Genomic DNA, 24,295 nt, shown 5'->3' with positions numbered 1-24,295 from the left:
GGAGGGAAAAAGAATAAGGAAGGTCTTTTAATTATTGATGAGTTATGTAATTCACATACGATCTTAAATCTGTAAAGAACAAATTTAAACTTTTAAATCTTGTGTGTGCGCACAGAATAGCTCCGAAAGTGATCCTAATAAGAAAACCAATTATATTTACTTCTTTATAATTAATAAGGTATTCCCACATGTATTATCTAATTCAATACTTGCTGTGAGTGGTCCCTGAAGAATGAGAGTAATCACACTTTCACAGCTAAACAAAACGGAGGCTCACAGAATTTAAGTGATCTGTGCACATTCAGGCCTTCTCTTAGAGAGAAAAGCCTCATTTGCGCAGCCTGTGCTCTTTCCACTCCTGCCTTTCCTGTGGGGTTCAGCACAGCTGCCTTCCTCATGGAGCACTCTATCCACCCATCAGGATGAAGCTCTTGCTCTTCTCACTACCACAGCACTATTTCTGTTGTTTTCAGAGTCTCACTACGTAACCTTGGCTGGCCTAAAACTCACTCTGTAGACCAAGCTGGCCTCAAGCTCAGAGCAGGCTGCCTGTAGCTTCCCTCCAAACACTGGAATTACAGGTGTGTGCCACCACACCCGGCTGATGCGTGTCTTAAGCTTATGTCACTGCAGGTGTTGTGACCACCAAGATGGTGAAACTTCTTGGGTTCAGGGATTGTGAAGGAATTACTGGGTAACTGAATGAATGATGCTCTGGAAATCTCTTCCATGCTTGCATTGTTGGGACGAGTCAGTGAAGGATCCCAGAACTGTCAGCTAAGAGAAAGGATCTCAGCTACAAGCTGAGATGGAGCTTTAAACCACAGATCCAGTGTGTGGCTGACCATGGCAAGCACACCTGTCTGTCGGGCCGTGGGCCTCTCTTCCCCATTGTTACTTTAATTTCTTTCTCCATAGTGCTCTCTCTCAGACCACAGTAGCTCTGGAGCCGACAGGTGGAAGTGGCCCTCTTTGTGCTTTGCTATCTAATTGTAATAGCAAAGGAACGCCTCCTCTGTTCCTTCTACCTTTTGCAGGTCCAGCAGAGTCTCTGGCAGCTGGTTGGCTGTTGGCACAGTTGATCTTTTTATTGCTTATCTTCTCACTGTTTTAGTCCTCCCATCTGTTTTCCTAACACTGGCATTCAGTGAGAGGGGTAGTTCAGCTCTTGAAGGAGATGAAAGTGGTCATCTTGATTGTTGATTCTTGATGCAATCACTGTAGGTGTTGTTTCTTTTCTCAGTGGTCAGAAGACAGCATTCATTTGAGTAGGATTCCCACAGAGCCTTTTATCACCCTGTGGCCTATGAGCTTGGAACTTACTGTGTATTAGGTTGCTAATCAAAATGGAAACCAACGGCAAGATAATTAAAAAAAACACAAACGGTGCCTTTCCACGATACACAGCTTCAAAAAAGGCCATGGCCAGATACATTGATACGTCTCTTTTGGAAAGTAATTTAGCAACATGCATCATAAATTAACATATGTTTACGCCTCTTGTGATGTGGCAGTTTCCTTCTGGGAACCCATTCAAAGCAAGACTTTCTAAAGTTAGAACTATGAATGGATGCTGTGTGTGTCAGAGAGGAGATGACACTCAGAGGTATTCCAGAAAAGTGACAGCAGCTTCACCAAATAGGCATTTATCCATCTCACATGAAAAGTGTGGAGACCGGCATTCAGAGCTCCTGGAGCGGATCCAGAGCTTCTTTGATGTCCTAAGAGCCTCCAGAGGCAGTGTGTGCAATGCTAAGAGGATAGGATGCCCCTGGCTCCTTGTGATGCCCGAGGAAATAATCCCAGTGGTGGCAAAGGAGCCGTGCCTGCTCCTGTTAGCAAGCAAGCAGCGTGGTTATCAGTTGTCGTCCACAGGACAGAGAAAGGAAAGAAGCTGTGGTTAGGTCCTGTACATATCTAAGTAGTGGACAGTACTAAGCCTTTATGACAGGCCGTCTTCTCTTGTTTAAATAGAAACAAAAAAAGTACTCCTTTTTGCTTTAAATTGAAGATAAATGGCTCTCATTTCATCATTTCATTTTGTAACATGGCCTTCTCACCTTTAAATTTTCTGCTTTTTCTAGCAATCCCAGGAACCCCAAAGCATAACCTACCCCATAGGTTCAGTTTGGGGTATAGTTCCCCCTTGGAAAGAAAATAAAAAATAGATCAGAAAATCCCTAAGTGGATGAAAAGGATTACACAGGCATCATACCCTGAGTGCATGTGCAAACAAGGGGAGTCCTGAGCTCTTTGCTGCCTTGGCTCATTGGCTAGCAAAGCACTTACTGTTCCTGGCTGAATGCCCATCAGTCACCTGCCCATTAGTCATCCTCCCACCAGCTGAGCTGTCTACGGGTTCAACACTGCCTGGTCCCCAGATAACAGATAAAGCCTCTCCTTGAATTTCAAACTCATTTCTCTCTGCCTAGCAGCACGATCACAGCCTCTAGTGGGAAGAATCAGAGTGTACTTAAAGTTAAATTAATTAAAATTTATGGCTTGAATCCCCAGCTAAACTAGCCCCTGGCTTAAGTGGTCAGTACCCACCTGTAGCTTGCTGCTACTGTCTTGGGCAATACAACTTCTGCAGTATTTTTATGATCTCAGAAATTTCCATTGGCCAGCCCCCCTGCATTAATCTTACAGTCAGCCATCCATGATTGTATTCAAATGGGCACCAAACACCTACTATGTGCCAGTATTCTGAGCACTAGATATCCTTCAGCAGGAGGGAGAGACAAAAAAAAAAAAAAATTGCCTTCCTGCCATGTACATTTTGATTTACAAAGCCCACGTGGAGCTGTGGTAGATTTACAGAAGGACAGCTGTGGCAAGCAGATGACTTGTGTTTAACTTTCTGGCTCATGCCCAGTCCGACGTGGGTGTAATTAGTTGTGGTTGTTTGCTGTGTCCAGCCTATAGATCGTGTGTTAGACACTGACTTGCAAGGCAGTGATTGGTAACGTGTTTGATGTATCTTCACATGTTGACTGTCCCAGTGAAGCTTAGGTTCTATATGGAAAGTTTATTTGAAAGTAGTTCTCAGATTTAACTATTTGGATCAACTCCAGCAGCCTCTGTTTGGAATGTTAATTCAGTGCTGGGAGATGGTTCACTGGGTAAAGGCATTTGCCTCTGATGACCTCGTATTGTTTACCTGCCATAGACCCTGTGGTGTTAAATTCCACCTTACACATGGAATTTCTCACAGTTAATGTCGCTAGCCCAAGAAGTTGAACCATGGAGACAGGTGACATTTTTAAATCAGCCTCTGGAAAGCAGACACACATTAGATGCTTCCAACAAGATTCTTGAATGCCTGCTCTACTGATGAACTGCTCAATCACAGTATGGCGCCATTGAAATGGGCATAGGAAATTGGTCTATCTATTCCAACGACCCATTTCCTCATTTCATTGATCCTCTGGAGATGTAAATGTGTTGTTCAAGGTCACAACTGTATAATAAAACTCAGTCATACTATAATGTTCAGGCAGACTAGTTTGTGTATTATACATTTTGGAGGGCTTGAAGCTGGTTGCTAGGCCCCACCCCGAATTTATGATTCTGGCTCTAGGTAGAACCTGATAATATGTATTTCTAGTAAATTTCCTTATTCCTACGAGGACTGTATCTTAAGAACCTCTGGCATTACATTACTGTTACATTATTGTGGTGTTACTAGGTTAAGGAGAGAGAACTGGTCTACCCGAATCAAGCCAGGTCTAAACTAGGATTTGGCACCACCTAGTGGCAGACATCTAATGCTGTTTCATCAAGTCTACTTTGTTGTAATTACCAATAATAATTAGAAATAGTCTTGCACAGTTAGCAGGGGCCCAGAAAGCTGGGGGGGGGGGGGTGTTTATTTAAATACAGGCCCTGTGTATGCTGAGTAAGCACTCTACCACTCAGCTACACTCCCTTCCTTCCCTGGCCCTTTTGATTGCATGTTGAGACAGAGTCTCACCGTCACTCAGATAGATGGACCTAGAACTTGCTAACTGGCCCAGGCCAGCCTCGAACTTATAATCCTCCTGTCTCCACCTCTGCAGTGCTGTGATTACAGGCTTGAGCCACCATGTCCGGTGAGTTTTCATAAGATATCCTCTGCCTCTGATAAACTGTCAGCTCTTTGAGGGCCAAGGTGAAACCTCATTTGTTTTTGTTCACAGCTCCAGGCCCCTGTTCTAAGTGTGGCACTGTTTCAGTGCAGCACTCAGGGTTTTCGGAGACTGACCTCCTGGCTGCCTCCCTCCACATGCTGAAAGGGTACCCTGAGTGCAGCCCCTGCTGCTCTTCGCAGCCAGCCTCAGCTAAACGTCCCCCACAGTGCAGGCCGTGGGAAGGAAAAAACTGCTTAGTCCACCTTCGCAGCAACTGATCCTAGTGGCCCCTGTTCCTTGGCAGGCTCTCATCAGTGTGGTTCTTCCCACACACGCCTCCTTCCCTGAGCCTCTGCGCTCTCTCCCCCTCTCTCCTGTTTAGTCAGCATCCAGCATCGTTTTCCCATTCCGAGCACCTGGTGAAGCGTGGAGCGGGAACACAGAGAGCGCGGGGGTTAATCAAAGTCAGAGGAGGGTGAGAAATCACTACCGCACGGCACACATTGCTTCAGACGGAGACTGCGGGAGAGACAACGGATCTAAATATTTAAGAAACACTGACTCACTCCTCTGTGTTGAATGTGACTTGCAAATGTGGCTCCATTTGTCACCCCACCTCCTCTCATAAAACTGCCACTTGCAGGAGAGAGAGAGAGATCTGGCCCCGCTGTGCCTTAGTACTGTTTGAAGCTGAAGCCGGAATTCTAATCTTCAACCCAGTGGCACAGTGGTGCCTGGGGGGGGGGGGGTTCACCTTGGTATTTCGGGGAGCCTCTGAACACGTTTCCTGTGTTCTGAGGTTCAGTTCTCCCTTTTAAGCCTGGCTAATCCAGAGAGCCTTTGCCAGTTGCCCTATCCCAGAACCTGGGTATTAGAATTCCTGAGAGACGAAGAATCTATTGTTAAAAGAGATTCTGGGGCTGGGGAAGCAACTCAAGAAAGTACAGGCTGTTCAAGTAGTGGGGACCTGACTTTGATCCCCAGAACCCACGTGAAACAGCTGGTGGTGGTGGAATGTGCTTATAATCCCAGCACGAGGGTGGCAGAGGGACCCCAGGACCCGCTGGTCCCATCCAGCCTGGTTGACCCAGCAAACTCTAGCTAGTGATGTAATCTGTCTCCAAAGATGTTGACCAACCCCGAAGAATGATAACCCAAGGTTGACCTCTGCTTCCAGCACACACACACAGGGAGGGGGCATGGACAGACAGACAGACAGAGATCCTGACTGACTGATGGGCCACCTTTGGACCATCAATATTGATAGTCAGCAAGCTTGGGAAACCATTAGTCTAAATACCTCTAAATGTTTGGGTTTTTTTTTTTTTTCTAACCCAGTCACCAAAGCAAGGCAGAATCATCAAAATCTTCATTTCAAGCTAGTTGAAATCAAAGTTACTGCTTTTTGCATACTTTCTGGAGCAAAGTATAAAAAATGAGACTCATCAGAAATACTTTGACCTTTGTGGTGAGATTAGAGGTAACTTTCACTGCAGGTCTAACCTGAGCTAACTCTATGTTCTACAGGGGAAGGAAATTTATTCCACATTGGCCCACACCGCTGTTGTCCACAATGTCAGGTTGGGTTGGTTTTTTTTTTTTTTTTTTTTTTGGTTTTTTGTTTGTTTTGTTTTTTATTATACTTTTGATTTTAGCTGTGCAGCTCATAAACTACACTTCCTGTGGAATGACTTGATATAAATTATGTATACTGAAATATTAAGCCAGAACCACAGATTAAAACCATACTCTCTGGAGAATTAAAGAAGCCTGTCTTAGTCTTGAAGTGGAATTAGAGTGCCTAAGGGAAGAAAGAAGAGGGTTTAAAGCTACCGTTGGAGGACTGTGATGCTGTGAATGATTTCGTATGCTAAAACCCACTGCCTCTCACACACATGACAGTGGGTTTCAGTATTCTCTCCGTAACTAAATGTTCTGTGGAAAGTTCTGTCCGTTTCTTACTGCCTTGCCACCTCTTCACTACGAAAACCATCAACATAACCTTCTGGGACAAATGCTTACCACCCAGAGAAAATGCACACATTTGTCGGTCCCCAAATTCAATTTCTGAAGATACTTTTTCAGGCACCGTAAAAGGAAAAAGAAAAACGAGCAAGTTTACAACGGCTGAGAAAGAACCTTTCTGCGGCCTAAGTGACAGCGCGTACTCTGTTGGAGGTTGGCAGTTTTACAACACTACTTAATTCGCTGACCTCAATAGCCCATCTTTAATACCAAAACCGTAAAAGAGGAAGCATAGTATGTATTCTTGGCCTCACACAAGCTCCATCCTGTGTCCTGAAGTGAGACACAGCCCACCCTGCTGCCCTGTCCACCCTTGCTCACTCTGCCCGTGAGAGGCCCAGGACTCATATGTATCTGTCTCCAACAGAGCTTGGAGTGCTAGATTCCGTTTTGTAGGCTCTTCCTTAGCAGCAGATGGATGGTTTGGGGACACAGCTTCTTGGTGGGTCTGACAACAGCCCCTTATAGGGAGTGGGGGCAGGGCTTCTATTGATGTTCTCTTCGCTTAAGAGTGGGTGGCTGGCCCCAGTGACTGTAGGGAATGTCCTGCATCTCTCTTACGTTGTCTGACCCCAGACAGTGCTCCTCAGTTTCCGAGGACCTGGGGTTAGGTTATGCCCCTGTGGTGTCTGTGGCAGGAGAGCCTACCTGGATAAGCTAGAAATCACAGGGTCTGCCTCCATGTGCCTGGCAGACTGGGCCCGCATGAATTTAATTGCCAGCATTGCCCAGGAGGTAGACCTCTACCCAGATGTGTGAACTTCAACTTCTTCTTAAAATTTGGAGCTCTTGAAATGTTACGTTTAAGGAGGAAGTGCTGCGTGGCTGTTAAGCCTTGGCTGGAACCATTCTCACTTCCCTGTCCACCTGTGTGCTCCTGTAAGTGACAGACTGGCAGCTGACGTGGCTGCGCTCTTCTGACTGATCATAGGTTTGGGGGGAATCTGAAATGTTTCTTACACAAAAGTACAAAATATTGAACATAGGAGCGCTACATATTAAAAGAAAAAATGATGCCCGTTTCTTTATGGAAATAAAGGCTCTCCTGTGTTTACTGTGAAGTAGCTAGCTATGAAGAATTTGACTAAAAATACCACCATAACCCACACCCGGCCCTGGGGGCACATGCATTCATTCATGATTTATGCTAAGTCTGAGAACCTTCACCACTGCCTCCCTGGAGTAATTTGTCACTCATGTTCCAAGACAGTCAGGCTGTGGGATAGCTTGCAGAACATCCTGCTCTATTTCTCTAGTTCCGGCCATCCTTGAATGACCAAAAGCAGCAGCCTTGCTTTCTGACTATGTCATGGCTTCAGAAGGAAGGGGAAGACCCAACTCATGAGGCACAGGTGGTGCTCCACTTCATCCGACTTACCGAGTCCTCTGGTTCAAATGGTGAAGCCCAGAGAAGTGACTCAAAGTCACCCAGGAAGGCCGGTGAAGTGGCACGGGTCCCTGCCCGTGTGTCTCCAAGACGCTCTTGTTCCTGGTGCTTTGTGTGAGTCACTATGCATTGCGAGGGCCTTAGCTTTTATCATAGTCGATACGCAATATCCACCGCAAAAATAATCTCATCATCTCCTCAGCTGCTTTAGAGGTACAGTTGGTTATAGAAAAGGGTGTCACTGTAAGCTGCTTTTGCCCATCGTGACCAGAACACCTGGCAGAAACAACTGACGGGTGGTATTGCTTGGCTTAAGGCAGTGGTTCTTAACCTTGCTGATGCTTCAACCCTTTAGTATAGTCCCTCATGTTGCGATGACCCCCGACACACAACCATAAAATTATTATTTTTCTTTAATTTTTAAATGATTCTTTGTGTGTGTGTGTGTGTGTGTGTGTGTGTGTGTGTGTTTTGCCTGTGTGTATGCCTGTATGAAGATGTTAGATCCTCTGAGTTGCAGACCGTTGTGAGCTGCCATGTGGGTGCTGGGAATTGAACCCGGGTCCTCTGGAAGAGCAGCCAGTGCTCTCCACTGCTGAGCCATCACTCCAGCCTCCTATAAAACTGTTTTTGTTGCTACCTCATAACTATGATTTTTGCTACAGTTATGAACCATAATGTAAACATCTGTGTCTTCCCATGGCCTTTGTCGGGGTCATGACTCACAGGTTGAAAACTACTGGCTTGGGGATTTGACTGAATCCAGACAGGTAGGGTGGCCATGCAGCTCTGGCCGCAACAGTGGGAGTGAGAGGCAGAAGCCGTTCACACGCGAGTGAACCAGTACATAAAGTGGCTGAAGTTAAGGACCAGGATGTAACCCACCACCGTGATTCGCTTCTGCCGGCTAGACCTTACCTCCCGAAAGCTGTGCCTTTGAGCACAGCGCCACCAACCGGTGACCAGGCATTCACACCCCAAGCCTGTAGGGGACATTATAGGTTTACACTGCCTAATGAACTTTTTCTTAGAAGTTAGTGACACAGGATATTTATGTTTATGACGGAAGCAAATGCTTCTGTTTGTACAAGTGGAAATAAATGGCACTGGCTGTCCTTTCCACCTTCATTCGTAGGCAGCTTGCTCCAAGGGAGATGCACTATCCCCTTCCAGTTTTGAATGAAATCAGCCTCCTCCTTATCCATACAATTTTGGTCACTTTCTGGGGTAATTATTGGGCTTAACACTGGCATGCAGTGGCCATAGAGGCCAGAGGAGTCCTTCTCCGTCCAGTGGGAGCCTGGGTGGTCATTCTTTGTTTGGTGGGGCCAGTAGGGACCAGGGTGGTACCCAGGATATGGCTGCTTGCTGTCTGATGTTCCCCTGCACCACAGCTGTCTGGTGTGGCACAGGGCCTGCCAGCTTCAACTGGGCCTAATGCCACTCTGGAAGCCCAGGCTTCCAGGTGGGATGAGAGCAAAGGTCCTGGGTCTCCCAGGAATGGCTAGAGCGCTTTAGGGTGAGACCTGTACGCTAGGCCAGGCCGGGTTGTGGAAAGAGTTTTCCACAGAGTGTTACAGTTAGCTCTTTTAAAATGAGATCCCTGGTGACAGTGGGAACTCGGGCGTTCCCAAGCCCATGGTAACACCAAAGTGTTACAGCTCTTCAGTTAAGCTGCCATGCTAAGCATGGCAGAGGCCTGAAGCTGACCAGAACACAGGTCCAGTGAGATGCAGGTCAACAGCTGGCTGCCGAGGCTGTTCCACACGCTGGTGAACAGCAGAAGCGCACTGCGGCCAGCAGCAGGTGGCCAGCCAACTGGCAGTCAAGCTCCAGGCAGTCCAGAAACTCACTGCAGTTGGGCAGGCTGCAGCCAGCATAGCTGGAAGCCAAAGCCCAGGAGTTCAGAAGCAAATCTCCCGGGAGGAGGGGAGCCCTCCCTCCTCCAGAATAAATGATGACTCTCAGGAGGCCATGCTGGAAAGCTGATGGCGTCAGGCAGCACACATGTTTATTTCATGGGAAATCGGTAACTTGTAAATCTTTTACAGTGGGAAGGGTTTGGGGGGCAAATGCTGGGTTCAGGGGGTCAGAGATACTGGATTTACATGTAGTGGTACAGTACCTCATTGACATGCAGTAGAACAGCGTCCTATCACCAGAAGGAGAACATAGCGCCTAGTTATCCTATGGGTGGGAAGAGTAAACCAAGACACCAAGTCGTCTCATTAGCATACTCCTGGTGGGTATCTCCAGGAGTCCTCACATACCTCCTAACAGGTTCTTCTCAGGAAAGGGTCTAGCCAGTGATCTTTCTCTGATGGCTCCTTACAAGATCTGGGGTGGCGGGTCAGGTGGAGAGAGAACCCCACTGAGAAAAGGAAGTTCACCACCTTAGATGGAGTGCGAGGCTATCTGGAAATGTCGGATTTCAACCTCAGCCAGCAGAGTCCCACACCGGAAGGAATGTCAGCGCTGCTCTTGAGAGCCTTTTAATAGGAAAGTGAACAAAACACGTGGCACAAAATAATCATCGGAAAAGACACGTGTGTGGCATGAGAGCTGAAACAAGGTTGGACCTTGCCCTGTCGATCTGCACTGCGCATTAACTGGCTAAAATGATCTGCAACTCAGAATGTCCACACAGCGGATGGAAGCTTTTGGGTGGGTATTTCAGATGGGATGCCTCCGTTTCTGTTCTGCACTCTTAGCACCGTTTCTTGGTAGAAAGGTTTCTATTGCTCCTCTGATGGAAAAACAGCTAATTGCCACCTTTCCTAAATTCTTTAGTCAGTTCTAATTTTGTTTTGGTGAATTCTGATCAAATCCGTCTTTCATCTGGCTTCTTCCCCACTCATCATGTTTCAGAAGCCTTGTTGTACATTCTTGTCATCTCTTTTGGCTCTCAGGTGCGAGAGGAATGTAGCATTCTCCTTGGCTTAACTTCTTTCATTTAGTGTGGTATTCTCTAGACCCATCCATTTGGTGGAAGATGACAGGATTTCATCCTTCTCTGTAACTGAATAATACTCTGGTGTTCATGATTGAATAATACTCTGGTGTTCCTGTAAGAAAAGTGAAGTGTACTTTCTCTGTTTATTCGTGTGCTGATGGGTACCTAGGATGATTCTGCATCTTAGGTAGAATGCCACAGTAAATATGGGTGTGCAAGTATGTCTTTGTTATACTTATTTCATATTTTCACTCACACACACATATACTAGCTGGATCACATAATAGGTCTATTTTCGGTTTTTTGGTTTTGTTTGTTTGTTTGTTTGTTTGTTTGTTTTTTCAGAAACCACCATATCATTTCCTATAATGTTGTTAATTTACATTCCTACCAGAAGTGTATGGTTCCTCTTTCCACATGCTCACCAGCATTTGTTTCCCAATTTTCAAATATATTATCCATTCTAATTGGGCTGAGATTTTATTGCATTTTGATTTGTATTTTCCTGATTGGCTAATGACATTGATATTTGTTGGCCATTTGTATTTCTTCAAGAACGGTCTGTTCCTTTCATTTGCCTGTCTATAACTGGATCACTCTGTGAGGTGACTAGTGGGCGGGTATTTTCTCCTATTCTGTAAGATATCCCCATCATTCTTGAGTTTTGATTGCTGTGTAATGTAATGTCATAGCGATTCCATTTGCTTTCAATTTCTGTTCTTATAGGATCCTGTATAGAAAACCATTGTCTCCAAACAGTATCTTGCAACCTTTCTCTTTTTGTTTTAGTGTTTTCGGGGTTTGAGTTTTATGTTCAGGTTTCTGCTATATTTTGAATTGATGTTTATAAGTGATGGATAAAGGGATGTAGTTTTAATCCTGTGCACGTGTATATCCAGTTTTCTAGCATTATTGCCCTTTCTCCAATATATATTTGTGGTGCCTTTGTCAAGGACTAGTTGATTGTAGAAACATGGACTTAATTCTATTCTCTTCCATTGATCTATGTGTCTCTGTTTATTCCAGCACCATGCTGTTTTATTTACTATAGCTCTGTAGTAGATACTAAAGTTAAGCATTATAATGTCTCCTGTTTTATTCTTTTTGCTCAAAATTGCTTTGACCATTCAGATCCTCTGTGCTTCCATATGAATTGCAAGACTCCCTCCTACTGTATTGTAAAGAATATAATCACTATTTCTGTGGGGATTGGTGGAATCTGTCAATCACTTCGGGTAGCATTGATATTTTAACAGTGTTAATTATTCCAATCCATGAATATCAGATATCTCATTTTGTTTGGTATATCTTCTCTGATTTCTTTCATGAGAGTTTTGTGATTTTCATCTTAAAGGGTTTTTGCTTCCTTGTTCATTCATTTTTTATAGTTAATTCTGAATGGGATTGCTTTCATGATATCTTTCTCAACATGTAATTTTTAGTATATGGACAAGCTACTAGTCTTTATATGTTGATTTTGTATCCTGCTATTTTACTAAAATAGTTACTTCTAACAGTCTTTTGAGAGAGTTTTAGGCTTAATTTATATATATAGTCACATATGCAAGCAGAGAAAATTACTTCCTCCCTTGTATGACTTTTGTTTTTGCCGGCCTTGTTGTGTCTGAGCTTTCTAGTCCTGTATTTCATAAGAGCAACGAGAGTGAACACTTTTGTTCTTGCTGGTCTTAAAGGAAATGCTTCAGCTTTTCCCCGTTCGCTGTGATACTGCCATAGGTGTGTCGTGGCCTTTAGTATGTAAGGTACAGTTCTTCCAGAACTAATCTGTTCATGTCTTCTTATCATGAAGGGATTTTTAATTGTATTAGATACTTTTTTGCATGTATTGAGATGATTATATGATTACTAACCTCCATTTTGTTGACTGGAATTCTGTTTATTAGTCTGCATATGTAGAACCATCCTTGCATCCTTGGGATAAAATCAACTTGATCCTGGACCTTAGTCTTCTCTGATTTTATTTGAGTGTTTCTTTATTTATTGTTGTAGGTAAAGGTTTTTATCTCTAGTTGTTACCATCCGGTCCTTTTGCTCGACCGGATGGTAACTGTGAGCGGGCAAAGAAAAGCCCTTTAGTTGTAGTCTTCGGCAGCTTTGGATTCCTCAGCATTTGGCAGGGTGTGGCAGCAGCAGACAGGGGAGAGCAGCAGCAGATGGGGCGTCTAGTGTTTCAGCTCTTGCAGATACTGTGATCCCATACTCTTCTCCCAGAGTGTGTCACAGCTACCTCTGGATGTGGGGGAGAAAGTCAGGATTCCACAGTCTTTGGCAGTGACTATCTTCCAGTGTCTGGGTTTAAGTATCAGGACAACCCAACCATGGACAATGGCTTGCAGTAGCTTCTAGACCTAAAGTGTTGGGATATCCCAGGTCTTGATAGCAGCCAGTGCTAAAGTTCTCATACTTGGGTTCCTGAAACTCTTGGTGATTGAGGACTGACAGTTTTCTGGGACTCTCAGTTAACAGAGTCTGTAGTTTCTCAAGTTTGGTGGGGTTTTTTGTTTGTTTTTTTTTTTTTTTTTTTTTTTTTTTTGTGGCTTATTATTCTTTGACCTTAGCTCTTTGCCTCCCCTCACCTTCTCATTTCATCCACTTCACCTCGTCGTCCTGCCCTGATCATTGTTCCAAGCTGACTTTTGTTGCTACAGCTACTGTTGAGGCTGCAGCTGTTACGGCTACTTCTCAGAAGGATGCCCTCTGCGACTCCACCTCTTCTGAGACTGAAAACCACTAGACACTCTTCAGCTCCTTGGCATTTGCACCTCACCCTGCCAGCCCACTCCTCACAGCCCAACCTCCTCTGGGGCTGTCAAAGGTCTACTTACTATGTACTACCTGGGGGTGAATGGTTCCAGTGTTCACAGACTTCAAGGAGATGAAGGATGAGTTTGTCTATAGAGACTGTCCCAGAACTAGAATAGTCAAAGTAGATTTATTTGCTTTGACTATTAATTTTTGGATTGTCAGAACCCTTTAATTTATTAGGAGTTCACTCCAGAAATGAATCATTATCCTTAAAGCTTTTAAATTATTCCCCAAGGATCCATAGTGATATATTTCTTATTATATTTCTTATTATAATAATATTTTATATATTATTTATATAATATATAGTATTATAATAATATAATATATTTTCTTATTATTATAATATTTCTTATTATAAAGTTTAAAAAGTAGCTTTAAGGACTGACAAGGTGGCTCAGAGGGTAAAGGTACTTTCCACCAGGCCTGATGACCTGAGTTCCCTTTCCCTAGATCCACATGGTGGAAAAAGAGAATCAACTTCTGCAAGCTATGGCTGTGCCACCAGTAGCCCCTGGGCCCCTGCACACACGCATACTCACACATACAAAATAAAATATGATTTAATAGAGCAGCTTTGATAGAATCTAACTATGACTCTCCATCTATCCAAAGTAACTCAACTGAGCCAGGAAGCTCAGGTTAGAAGCCATCATTAGAATAGCAAGTGACGTCGGAGAGGTCACAAAGTGAACACACAGAACTCAGTCACTTCCATGCCAGAGTAATTAGAGAAGAAAATGGTGACAGGAAATCCATCACAGTGGCAACAGACACATGTAAAATGCCTACAAATTTACTTGATAAAACAATAGGATGTAAAAGAAGAAAAAGCGTGTGAAACTCCACGGACTTAAATAAGGATGAATTTTGAATAAATTGTATGCCAGATGGTGTCTGTAGTTGGGATAGCCCTGTGTAACTCAGATGGTCCCAAATCTCTGAGATTTGCTGGCTCAATTGTTTCTTTAATAGCTCACTAATAGCTTTATTTCTTTTATTGGGGGACATCACTTACTTCTTAAAAAACCCCTAAGCATTTCTAGAGATGACTAATGGGCTTATGTTTCCCTTGATCAAAATTAACCACAATTATTTTCTGTTCTCTTATTACTTGAACATCTATATATTCATTTACTCCCTACTTACCAGATGCTTATCGAGTGCTTACCATGTCCTAAGTACCCCAGAGTTGCCCACTACCCATTGCTACGGCTGCTGGCGGGGGGTGGCCTCTGGAAGTCACCCTTGGCACAGAACACAATCTTTTGTCTCCCACTGCCCCTGTGAAACACTAGTAGTAGCAGTTGGCTATTTTATGCAAGATTTATCCTAAGGTCTGGAGGATGTTCTTCATGGATGAACACTGTGGGAGAAGGAGCGCAGATGTGGCCTGTGAGTAAAGATAGCGTAAAACAAGAAGTAGAGGAAAACCAGAGTTCATGGGCCTCATCCCATGAGGACCATTTCTCATCCCATCCTTCATCTTTCAGCCTTACCTGCCAGCATGTTTTGGAACTGCCTTTTTGTAATGACATTTTTAAGAATTCTGGAATTTTTGTTTCTTAGGTTCTTTTTTAAAAACACAGAAATGTTATAAGAATGTCCTTTCATTTTAATTCCAGGTGTAGGGATGTGGGGCTGGTTTGGATTGTCCACAACAGCTGACTGTGTTTTGCCTCGTGCTCCAGCAGGCAGGCGCACCATCTTGCCAGCTGCATCTCTTCCACTTTTTTTTTTTTTTTTTACAGTCTCCCATTTATCACATCAGCCTCTGCCATTTCTGGACCTCCTCTGTAACCCATCTTTCTTAGCACAGATATTTAGATACTCAAGTCTGTTTATTTGTTTTCAACTAAAGGTAACTTGATTATCCCTGTCTCGCTTTCTTACCCTTTGGGGTGTGGGGTCTTTATCTGCTTAAGGACATCACCAAGGTGTTGTGCTCCTGAAAAGCGAACTTCTTACCCGAGGGAAGACGCTGATATTCATGGCAACATATTTTAAAATATTTTCCTTTCTCCTTCCCACATTGGGATTTTGAAGATGCCAAGTCTTTTCTCAGAAAAATGGAAGAGATCTCCAACTATAACCCCCACATTTTTCTTTAATATCATCTCCTTAAAGTTAATTGAACAGAAATCATTTAAACACCAATAAGAGAAATTTCAAAGAGAACGATAATAGAAAAGTAACTGTACTAATGGTTTAGCATAAACACCGCTCCACTGGTAGAATGAGAAAGCAGAAGTTGAAGGTACCACAAAGTCCAAAAACTCATCTAAAAATAGAAAAGCATTAATAAAATAATTAATGCAATATAAGATACCGTAAGAAAAACACAGGGAAATGTTTTTGTAACAAGAGACCAACAAAGGCCTTCCTAACCATGGGAAAGTGAGCAGCATTCTTATTAAATTTGTTCTTTAATACATGATGTCTCACACGGGAGTAAAGCCCAACAGCACCATGCTAAGTAGAAAGGGCCAGTTGCAGGTGCCAAGTATTATATGATTCCATTTATCCAAGTCATCCAGAATAAGCAAATCTAAAGAGACGGCCAGTTGATTAGTGGTCATCAGAGAAGCACACAACTGGCTAACAATGAGTAGTGTCTCCTTACAGTGATGGAATGTTCCAGAATAGGTAGTGATAGTGGCCAAGCAGCTCTTTAGAATTTTATTTGCATGAGAGTTTCAAAAAGGCATATGATGTGGTTTGATCAAATCCATCCCCACCTCCCTCGGCCGTAACTCCTCCCACTTCTTACCTCCCACTCCCCAGGGAGTATATACACCTTTTAAAGCCGACTTAGTCCACTTAGAACTCCCAGTGTCTGCATAAGTGTAAGACCATCCCCTGGAGGTGGAATCCATGGAGAAAACCGTCTCTCTGTTCTCCAGCAGTCATTGGTGTCTGAGCCCTTCCCCGTATGTGCTGCTCTTTGAGCTGGCTTGATCTTGTGTGGCTCTTGTGCATGCAGTCACTGCCACTGTATGCAATAGTCCTGCTACATCTTGAAAGCACTGTTTTGTGTCAGTCTTCCACTGTCTCAGTTTCTTACGAACTTTCTTCCTCTCTCTTCCACAGTAATCCCAGAGCCTTTCAGGGAGAGGGTGTGATATAGAGTTCCCATTTGGGAATAAATGGGACTAAATCTAATCATTCTTCTCTGCACGTTGATCAGGTGTGAGTCTCTCTGTCAGTCACCACCACCTTCTGCCAAAGAGAGATAATCTCTGGTAAGGGCTCACCAGCTCTTTGTATACATTAAAGGCAGAATTTTATGATATATGAATTATGTCTCAATTTTAAAAAGATAGTAAGGCAAGTTAGTTCTACTTGGGGCATTATAAGAAAATGAAAACCTGGCATGCCAGTAGAAAGTAGCTAAAGAATATAAATTCTAACTTTTTAAGATAAATGACTACTAAGCGGACAAGATACAAATTAAAACAATGAGATGGGATATGCGTTTACCTGCAAACATAAAAAGAACTTCTGAGCTTTCATTCTTGGATAGAATGTAGTCTAAGTGGATCTCCTAAGGTACTGATTCTAAAAAGAAAATGCACTGTTTCTCCAAAGCCTTATGTTGTATCCATGCAGTTTCCTTTCTAGGAACTTCTCTTAAGTAAATATTTGCTGCTTAAATAGCAGCAAAGTAAAGGTAGGAAAGTCCTGTTGACACAGCAGCATGCTTCTGCTAGGGAGAAAAGTCAAAGTGAGGAGTATACAAAACATGACAGCCATGTGACACGCATATGCAAAGTCCAGAGAGATGCACTTCAAAATCTCAGTGATTGCCTCATGTTGGCAAGATGACATAATTTATCTTTTCTTTATTATTCTTATCTATTTTTTCAGTCAACTATGTTTTCCATATACTCCATAACATCATCCTTTATAATAAAAATTCACTTCTATCTTTTCTTACTTTTAAATGTCATTTATTTGAAACAAGGTCCTGATATGTAGCTCAGGCTAGCCTTGAACTCTCCCTCCTGCCTTCTGAGTGCCAGAATTACAGGTGTGCGCCACCATGCCCAGCTAATAAATTCATCTTGCATCCTACATTTTCAGGTGTGAGAAAGCTAGCTGGTTCTTGCATTGGTTCAGTTGAATCCCTCTGCAGGAATACGACTAGAAAAAAACCAAAACAAAACAAAAATCCTTGCTTTTCTTTTAAGACGAGAGCAGTGGTTCTCAACCTTCCTAATATCATGACCCTTAATAGAGTTTCTTATGTTGTAGTGACCCCCAACCATAAAAAAAATTTTGTTGCTCCTTTGTAACTGTAGTTTTGCTACTATTATGAATTGTAATGCAAATACCTGTGTTTTCCAATGGTCTTAGGCGACCCCTATGAAAGGATCAGTCGACCACCAAAGGGGTCAGGACTGACAGGACTAAACTGGACTTGACCACAAACTAGAAAGTCACAAGATCTATGGAAAGCCCCCAACACCAGGTTTCTTACTGCCCATAGAGGTTGTCTTTGGGGCAGGGGTGGAAGGTGGTTATCGGGGTTACAAATTTGCTCAAAGGCTCAGTGGTAATTGTTTAACATGGAACATTATAAATTAAACTGTTTTTTGAAGAATTTTCTATTTCAACTGCAGCTATACGGAATTCTTCTCACTAGGAATTCGTGTCCCCGATGTAACAATTTCTTCTCCCATTTTCCTAGACAGAATCATGAATAAACTGGAGGATAAGCAGGACCAGATGATACCATGAAGAGAAGTTTACAGGTCCTCTATTGCCAACTGTTAAGTAAGTTCATGCTGCATTTGTTGTTTACTTGGAACAGGCCGAGGGCATCATTCACTGAGTGTCAGGATCGTTGTGGGGGGAGACTGGGGCTGTGTCATTTTCTCTCTGCCTCGTCTGGATAAGCCACCAAGCATCAGGCTGCTCTCATGTCTTACGCATCTAATCATACTCTAGGCCGCATCATAATCCTAGTGTGCCTTAAGTAGCATGAATTCAAGATGCACACCAAAAACATTATTGTTGTTTGTTCCATGGTACACCGTAAGGTGTTTGCTGTATGGCCGGGTGTTGAAATGGCAGATCATATTTTCTGGATTTCTGTCACGTGGACTCCGACACAGTCTTCGGCCTGGAATATTGCACATAACTGTGCATGATTCTCAAGAGTGAGCGCTATAAATGTGGCTTCTTAGTCTTGTGTCAGAATAAGGAGTGTGTGAGTATGGCTTAATGTGTGTTGCTCATGTGACTTAGGGTTGTGGCATAAAGAACACTAATGACAGCATCTAGGATGGGCATCGCTACTGAGTTGAATGTAACGACCAGTCCTGGTCTATGCTGGTGATGCCAGACAACCCACATGGCACGGCAGATGCTGGTCACGCCGAGTCACTTCCAAGCCTCTGAATTGGAAACCCATTGTGTCTGTCTAGCCTGGTGGAGGAGGCAGAGGGGAAGATGGGTCTCTCCTAGAGGGAGGGGTGCCTGACTTTTGCTGAGAGAAGAAAATGAATCAAATGAAAGCGATTGAGATGCAAATCACTAGGCAGCGGACCCACAGAGCTTCGGGCTCGGGTTAGATTGTTGTAGAGGGTGCAAAGTACCTTATCTACACAGTTTTGAGCCAAGCATTTTAATTGGCTTGTTTCTTCCACCAAATTCTAATTTCTAATCTCAGAAACTCAGAAAGCTAGGTTAGACCGCTGGAAAGTTGCCAAACCTTATAAGGACCCTCTTCTGATTTTTGTTTGTTTTCTGTGCGTTCTGTGGGACCCCAGGGTTGTTCACTTCCTTCTTTTTTTTTCTTTCCTCCTCTTTTTTTCTTTCTCGTTTTTTAAATAATAAGATTATTTTTTAGAGAAGGCACTTTGCAGATTGTAGAGGCTATGTTATAAAGGAGTAATTAAGTCTGCCCTGATGGGAAAGGGGACCTATGAAAGATAAATCGCCCCCAACACACACACATGCTACGTCTCAAAGAAGGAGAGGTAGGCTTCACTGCAGGAAAACTGGGGCATGGCAGAACCGCTCACCAGATGTGAGAGGTAGAAAAATATGTGAGGAATCACCTATGCTGATTGTATGTCCCAAGTCTGCATGTTCTTTAAAGCCCTGTATTATCTAAAAGGCATTGGATAAATTATTCTACCATTTGTAGTTAGGCCAAATGCTACAGTGTCCATTTTTCTAAACTGAGCACTATAAAAGCCGGAGAGGTTAGCTATCACCTGGACCGGAACCGGCACTGGTTGTTCTTGTTTGCAGAGAGACCCAAATAGCACTGACGAGGAAGCTTTTGGTAGTTAGGAAGTAGATCATAACTGTCACTAAACCGCCCCCATTATTGATAGGCACAATAACTCATATATGCAATTGGTATCAGCATTGTCCTTGAACAAAATGTCTGCCTGTCAAAACCAACTTAGAGATCGAAGAAGCAATATAAACTTAACATACTATTATATGTAACTCAGCAATATTCTTAAATTGAAAAGCAATCCTTGACTGAGTAGTTTGATTATTGTCATATAACAGACTGCCCCAAACTATGTAAGTTAAAGCAATAACTAAGAATTTATTTTCCTAAAGCATTTTCAAGTCAGACATATGAGCCTATGGGGAACAATTTTATGTTTAAACCACAGTCTTATGAAAATATGAAATTTTTATACATCATTGTCTATTCAAGTCAGTCTTGCTCAGATCCTTAGAGCTGAGAATAAATTATTTTTAGTAAGTTATATATTTAAGTTACCTGTTTGCTGTATATTTATGCATTTAATCTCTTTGTGTGTGGGGGGAGGATGTTTCGAAACAGGGTTTCTCTGTGCAGCCTTGGCTTTCCTGGATTCGCTCTGTAGGCCAGGCTGGCCTTGAACTCACAGCAAATCTGCCTGTCTCTGCCTCCCTGAGTGCTGGGTTATAGACCTGTGCCACCACACCCAGCTGGCATTTAATTTTTTAAAGCATGATGTACAGGAAGCCTATCCCACTTGCTCGCCCAAGCATCCTTCGTGTGCGCTAGTCTCCGTGACTGCATGCAGCAACCATTCGCACAGCCTGGAGAAGCACGTGGCGGCCCTTTCTTTTGGAGCGCTTAGGGCGTTGACTTGGGCTCCAGCATCACTGGATTTCCAAGCGAAAGCATGTGCCCCTCCTGTTATCTTTACGTGGGTCATGGAGATTGTCTCAGCCTTAGCTTTACATATGTGTGCGTGCACACACACATGCACACACGCCCTTGTTACTTCTCTCCTAGCCTCTTTCGGCGTAATGAGAAGCTGACTAGGAGTGAAGTTCTTCTCTTCTTGGAACCTGTCTTTTTTTTTTTTTTTTTTTTTTTGATGGGTCTGTCTCTCACACATCTAATCTCTGGAACCAGACAGAAGCCACTGAAAATATCTTAGTTGAGAAACGGTCCCCGATCAGTTCCCCAGCAGCTACCCAGTGGCTTTATTCTTGAACGGCAAATCACTGTACAGTAACGTGCTCCAAACACCTGCTCTGTTTTTTCATGCTTATCCTTATCCTTCAGGATGCTCCGTTTCCCCACCTCAACCCTCCTAGGCCAGTTGTTCTAGACTGTGGTCTGTGGTCTGAAGCTCCCATAATGCTCCATTAAACTGATCTGACCAAAGTAATCAGTGCCTTGTTGCTTACTAGTAAAGAAAGAGGCTCTTTCTTGTACACTCTTAGGAATAGTCACATTCTGAAGGGGGTGGTTTTCAACTTTCTCTTTTTCAGTCTCGGAGACTGAGCCTGGTATCTTGCATGTGCTTGGCAAACACTCTACCACACCCCCAGCCCTCTTTTAAGTCTGAGAAAGGGAGTGTGTGGGGGTCGTGGGTTGGAGCTGTGTGGGTCTATGGCTTCAACGAGAAGAACACATCAAAAAAGACCGAATGGAATGGAAATGTTGATATGAAAACCATTTTTTTTTCTTGTCAAAAAATGACTTGTTTCACCGAGAGAACCGTCCGTGTGCAACGGTATGCGTACAGGTGCACTCTCCTGAGTGATAGCGTGCGGTGCTGCCTGTGAGCAGTGTTGTGTGGAGGGCAGAGGTCAACCTCAGGCATCTTTCTATCCACTCCTGTTTAGTACAAGGTCTCTGGCTGAACTTGGAGTTACAGCGAGACAAGCCAGCCAGAGCGCTCTCCGGATCCTCCCGTCTCTGTCTCCACAGCTCTGGGGTGACAGTGGGGTTGTACCCTGGCTTTTCCGAGGGTATGGGGGGATCCCCGTCCATCTACGACAAGCACCTCTTACTCGGTGTAGTCCAGTCTAGAGCTTGGGTCATAACGGGACTCCATACGTATTTAACATTATTATCCCTCCCCATAAAAATCTAAGATGCACTGTTATCTCATGAACCACTAAGACCAAAAAACAAACAAACAAAAAAATTGTCGTCTAAGCTTTCACAAGCAATCAGTTACATCTTGCACTGTGGAAACGTGCGTGGGTAACATACATAAGTCGGGTAGATTGTGCTAACTGGATAATGTGGTCCTCAAGGCTTTGCCACTCCACTGTCCTTTAAGGCCAAGACTCAGCCATCTATAGTCCAGGCTCCTGCTTCTGCTGGGACCTTTGAAAGCCGGAGAGAGCTCAGAGGAATTGGGTCAATACAAACTGGAGTCGGCTCATGTATTCTGTCTTCATGGTTTTTCTCTCCTGACAAATGAGGGGAAATTTTTTTCCCTAAGATTAAAGAGGGGGAACTGATGTAAATTGTAACTGACACAGTATCTAGGTCCAAACAACTGTTGACTCTGAATCTTGCCTTTCAGATGTTACAGGCAGTCCTACTGCTACTGAGGGGCATTTTCAAGGTGGAGGTGATAAATTAATTAATTAATTAATTAATTAATTAATTAATTAATTAATGAGTTTTGATCCTCATTCTCTACAAAAGAATGTATTCCCGTGCCACGGACACTATATGGTCCCAATCTCCATGGAGTGTGGCAGTGTCAGATTCTGGATAAAGAATGCATGAGTTTCATCCTGGCCCTTTTAAAATATTGGGATCATTTTCATACACAACATAGCAATTTGAACATGCTTTCTGTGGCTTAACAGCTGCTGGGCTGTCTCTTCCTAAGGCTTTACCAAGCCGCTGTGATAACTGTTGACCCTGTCACTGCTGTGGGACCACATTAGGACCTGATTTTATTTTTCTTCCTTACTTCATGCTGGGTGATTTGTTTGCTTGCTTCTTTTTTTCAAATCAAAAATTGGAGGCTTGGTAGTTTTTCTTTCTTGAAAAGATTTGCAAGTACTCTCTAGGAATAGAATAGGTATCGGGTCTTGGTATCTTTTTATTCATTCATACACATTTAAGGCAGAAATGGTTTCAAATATGACCTTAGCCCAAAAGGTGTAGGCACATACAATCTTTAGAATGCTTTTTACATTGTAGGTTGTGATTCTTAAATTTGCACAAGTAAACAGTTCACTTTTTACCAATAAAATCTTCATAAGACATTCCCATTGTAAGCAACAAAAGTAAAAACTGAAGAATAACACTTTGAAGAGACTCAATTTTATGGCTTCAAATTCCTTCTGTTATAGGATCACCAGGAAATGTCCATGAGGGAAGTTGCACCCGTGTTTAGGAACCCTATTGGCCCTTACAAATAAACCCAGTTTTCTACGGAAGGCCTCCAGTAAATTATATGGAAGGAGAATGTGTAGGGTTTGCCTGTAAAGGATGTGCTCTGAGCTCTCCTCTCTCCTCTGGCCAGTTATGTAACTTCATGAAGTAAGTCCTCAACTGTGATGCCCAGATGAAAACTATAATATCTACCTTGATATATACTCATGAGAGATAAATGAGCGGAACATGAAAACATTCCGGTGTTATGGAGTGCCCTCCAGGTATGAGCTGTTACATTATCAGTAGTGAGTAATATTTAGTAAATAACGTGTATTTGCTCAGCAGTCCTATCTTAAAGGAAGGAGAAAAACATTACTCTGCCCAAGTGCCAAGTCAGGTGGGTCCTCCTCATCTACATAAGCTGCATAAATTGAGTGCTGGTATGGCTATATTGCCTTGTTTGATGGGACATGTTAAAATTCTGGGAATTTTTTTTTTCTGAGAAAGAGAAGTATAAGCAGTTTTGTTTGTTTGTTTTTTAACTAGAAAAAGGTATTTTCCATGAAGTCTATATCCCCTTGTAATTAATCTTCTCGGAATTTTCGGCGACACTGAATCACTGGCTTGACTAATGTGTGGTAGATTTTAGAGGGTCTTCAGGCCAGAACTCAGGAAGCTCCCAAACCCAAGACCTGTTGCCCCTGCAGCTGCTATTTCCAGTCCCTCCCTCCCTCCCTCCCTCCCACCCTTGCCTCTTCTGGAGTCTTTTTCATTGGCAGCCTTCACCCTGTGCTTGCTTGCTCCTCTCTGCAGGCCATTTGCCAGCCCCTCCCCTCCTGGGGCTGGTCCTCTGCCTACTGCAGATCTCCTGGCAGTGCCTGGAAGGTAACCATGCCTTTGCCTCAGCTGCAACAGGGCGGCGTTACCAGGAGCTGTGGCTGGGGTGTTACCCAAATGGCAGACCAGAATCCTTTCCCGAGGATTCTCCAATGCAGGGGCTGCTAGAGGAGGCCCCTGCACCCCTAGTTGCAGTGGAAGGTGAGAGGGGAGGGCTGGTTGCTCTGGTTTGAAGCACCGCATAGATGTGGTGACAGCCAAGATTCCAGCTGCTCTCCTGGAGATCTCTGTGAGGCGTGGCCAGCCCTCAACCCTGAGGGAAAGCCAACTTGAAGGTTAGCCAGAGTGACCTGGGCAGCTTTCCTGTCTGAATGCATGGAGTCACCGCTAAGCAGTTCTCACCATGGCAAAGGAGAACTCCCGGAGAGAAAGGATGCTCAGATAAAGGGTCACCTTGTTCCACTCACAGGTTATGGTTCCTCTGTCCACTAAGTGTAAGTCTGAAATGACTGTACACACACACACACACACACACACACACACACACACACACACACACA

The 24,295-nt window shown here is 43.6% G+C and overlaps 1 protein-coding gene across 5 annotated transcripts in view; it reads left to right on the top strand.

Moving 5' to 3' along the window:
- Tmem108 (transmembrane protein 108) overlaps positions 1 to 24,295 on the top strand; it is a 274,570-nt gene that overhangs the window by 133,283 nt on the left and 116,992 nt on the right. For 3 of the 5 annotated variants that reach the window (XM_055629865.1, XM_055629867.1, XM_055629866.1), the window contains one exon: positions 17,991 to 18,076. In XM_055629865.1, the coding sequence (XP_055485840.1) occupies positions 18,037 to 18,076 (40 nt within the window). In that variant the 5' untranslated portion in view covers positions 17,991 to 18,036. The remainder of the gene's footprint in view (positions 1 to 17,990; positions 18,077 to 24,295) is intronic. The other 2 variants (XM_055629869.1, XM_055629863.1) reach the window with 1 other exon arrangement.

Source organism: Psammomys obesus, unplaced genomic scaffold (assembly GCF_907164565.1).
Source record: "Psammomys obesus unplaced genomic scaffold, mPsaObe1.curated_primary_1811, whole genome shotgun sequence".
In the NCBI taxonomy this organism is placed as follows: Eukaryota; Metazoa; Chordata; class Mammalia; order Rodentia; family Muridae; genus Psammomys; species Psammomys obesus.
Note: the sequence above shows the minus strand (reverse complement) of the source record. Positions and strands in the feature narration are given on the sequence as shown.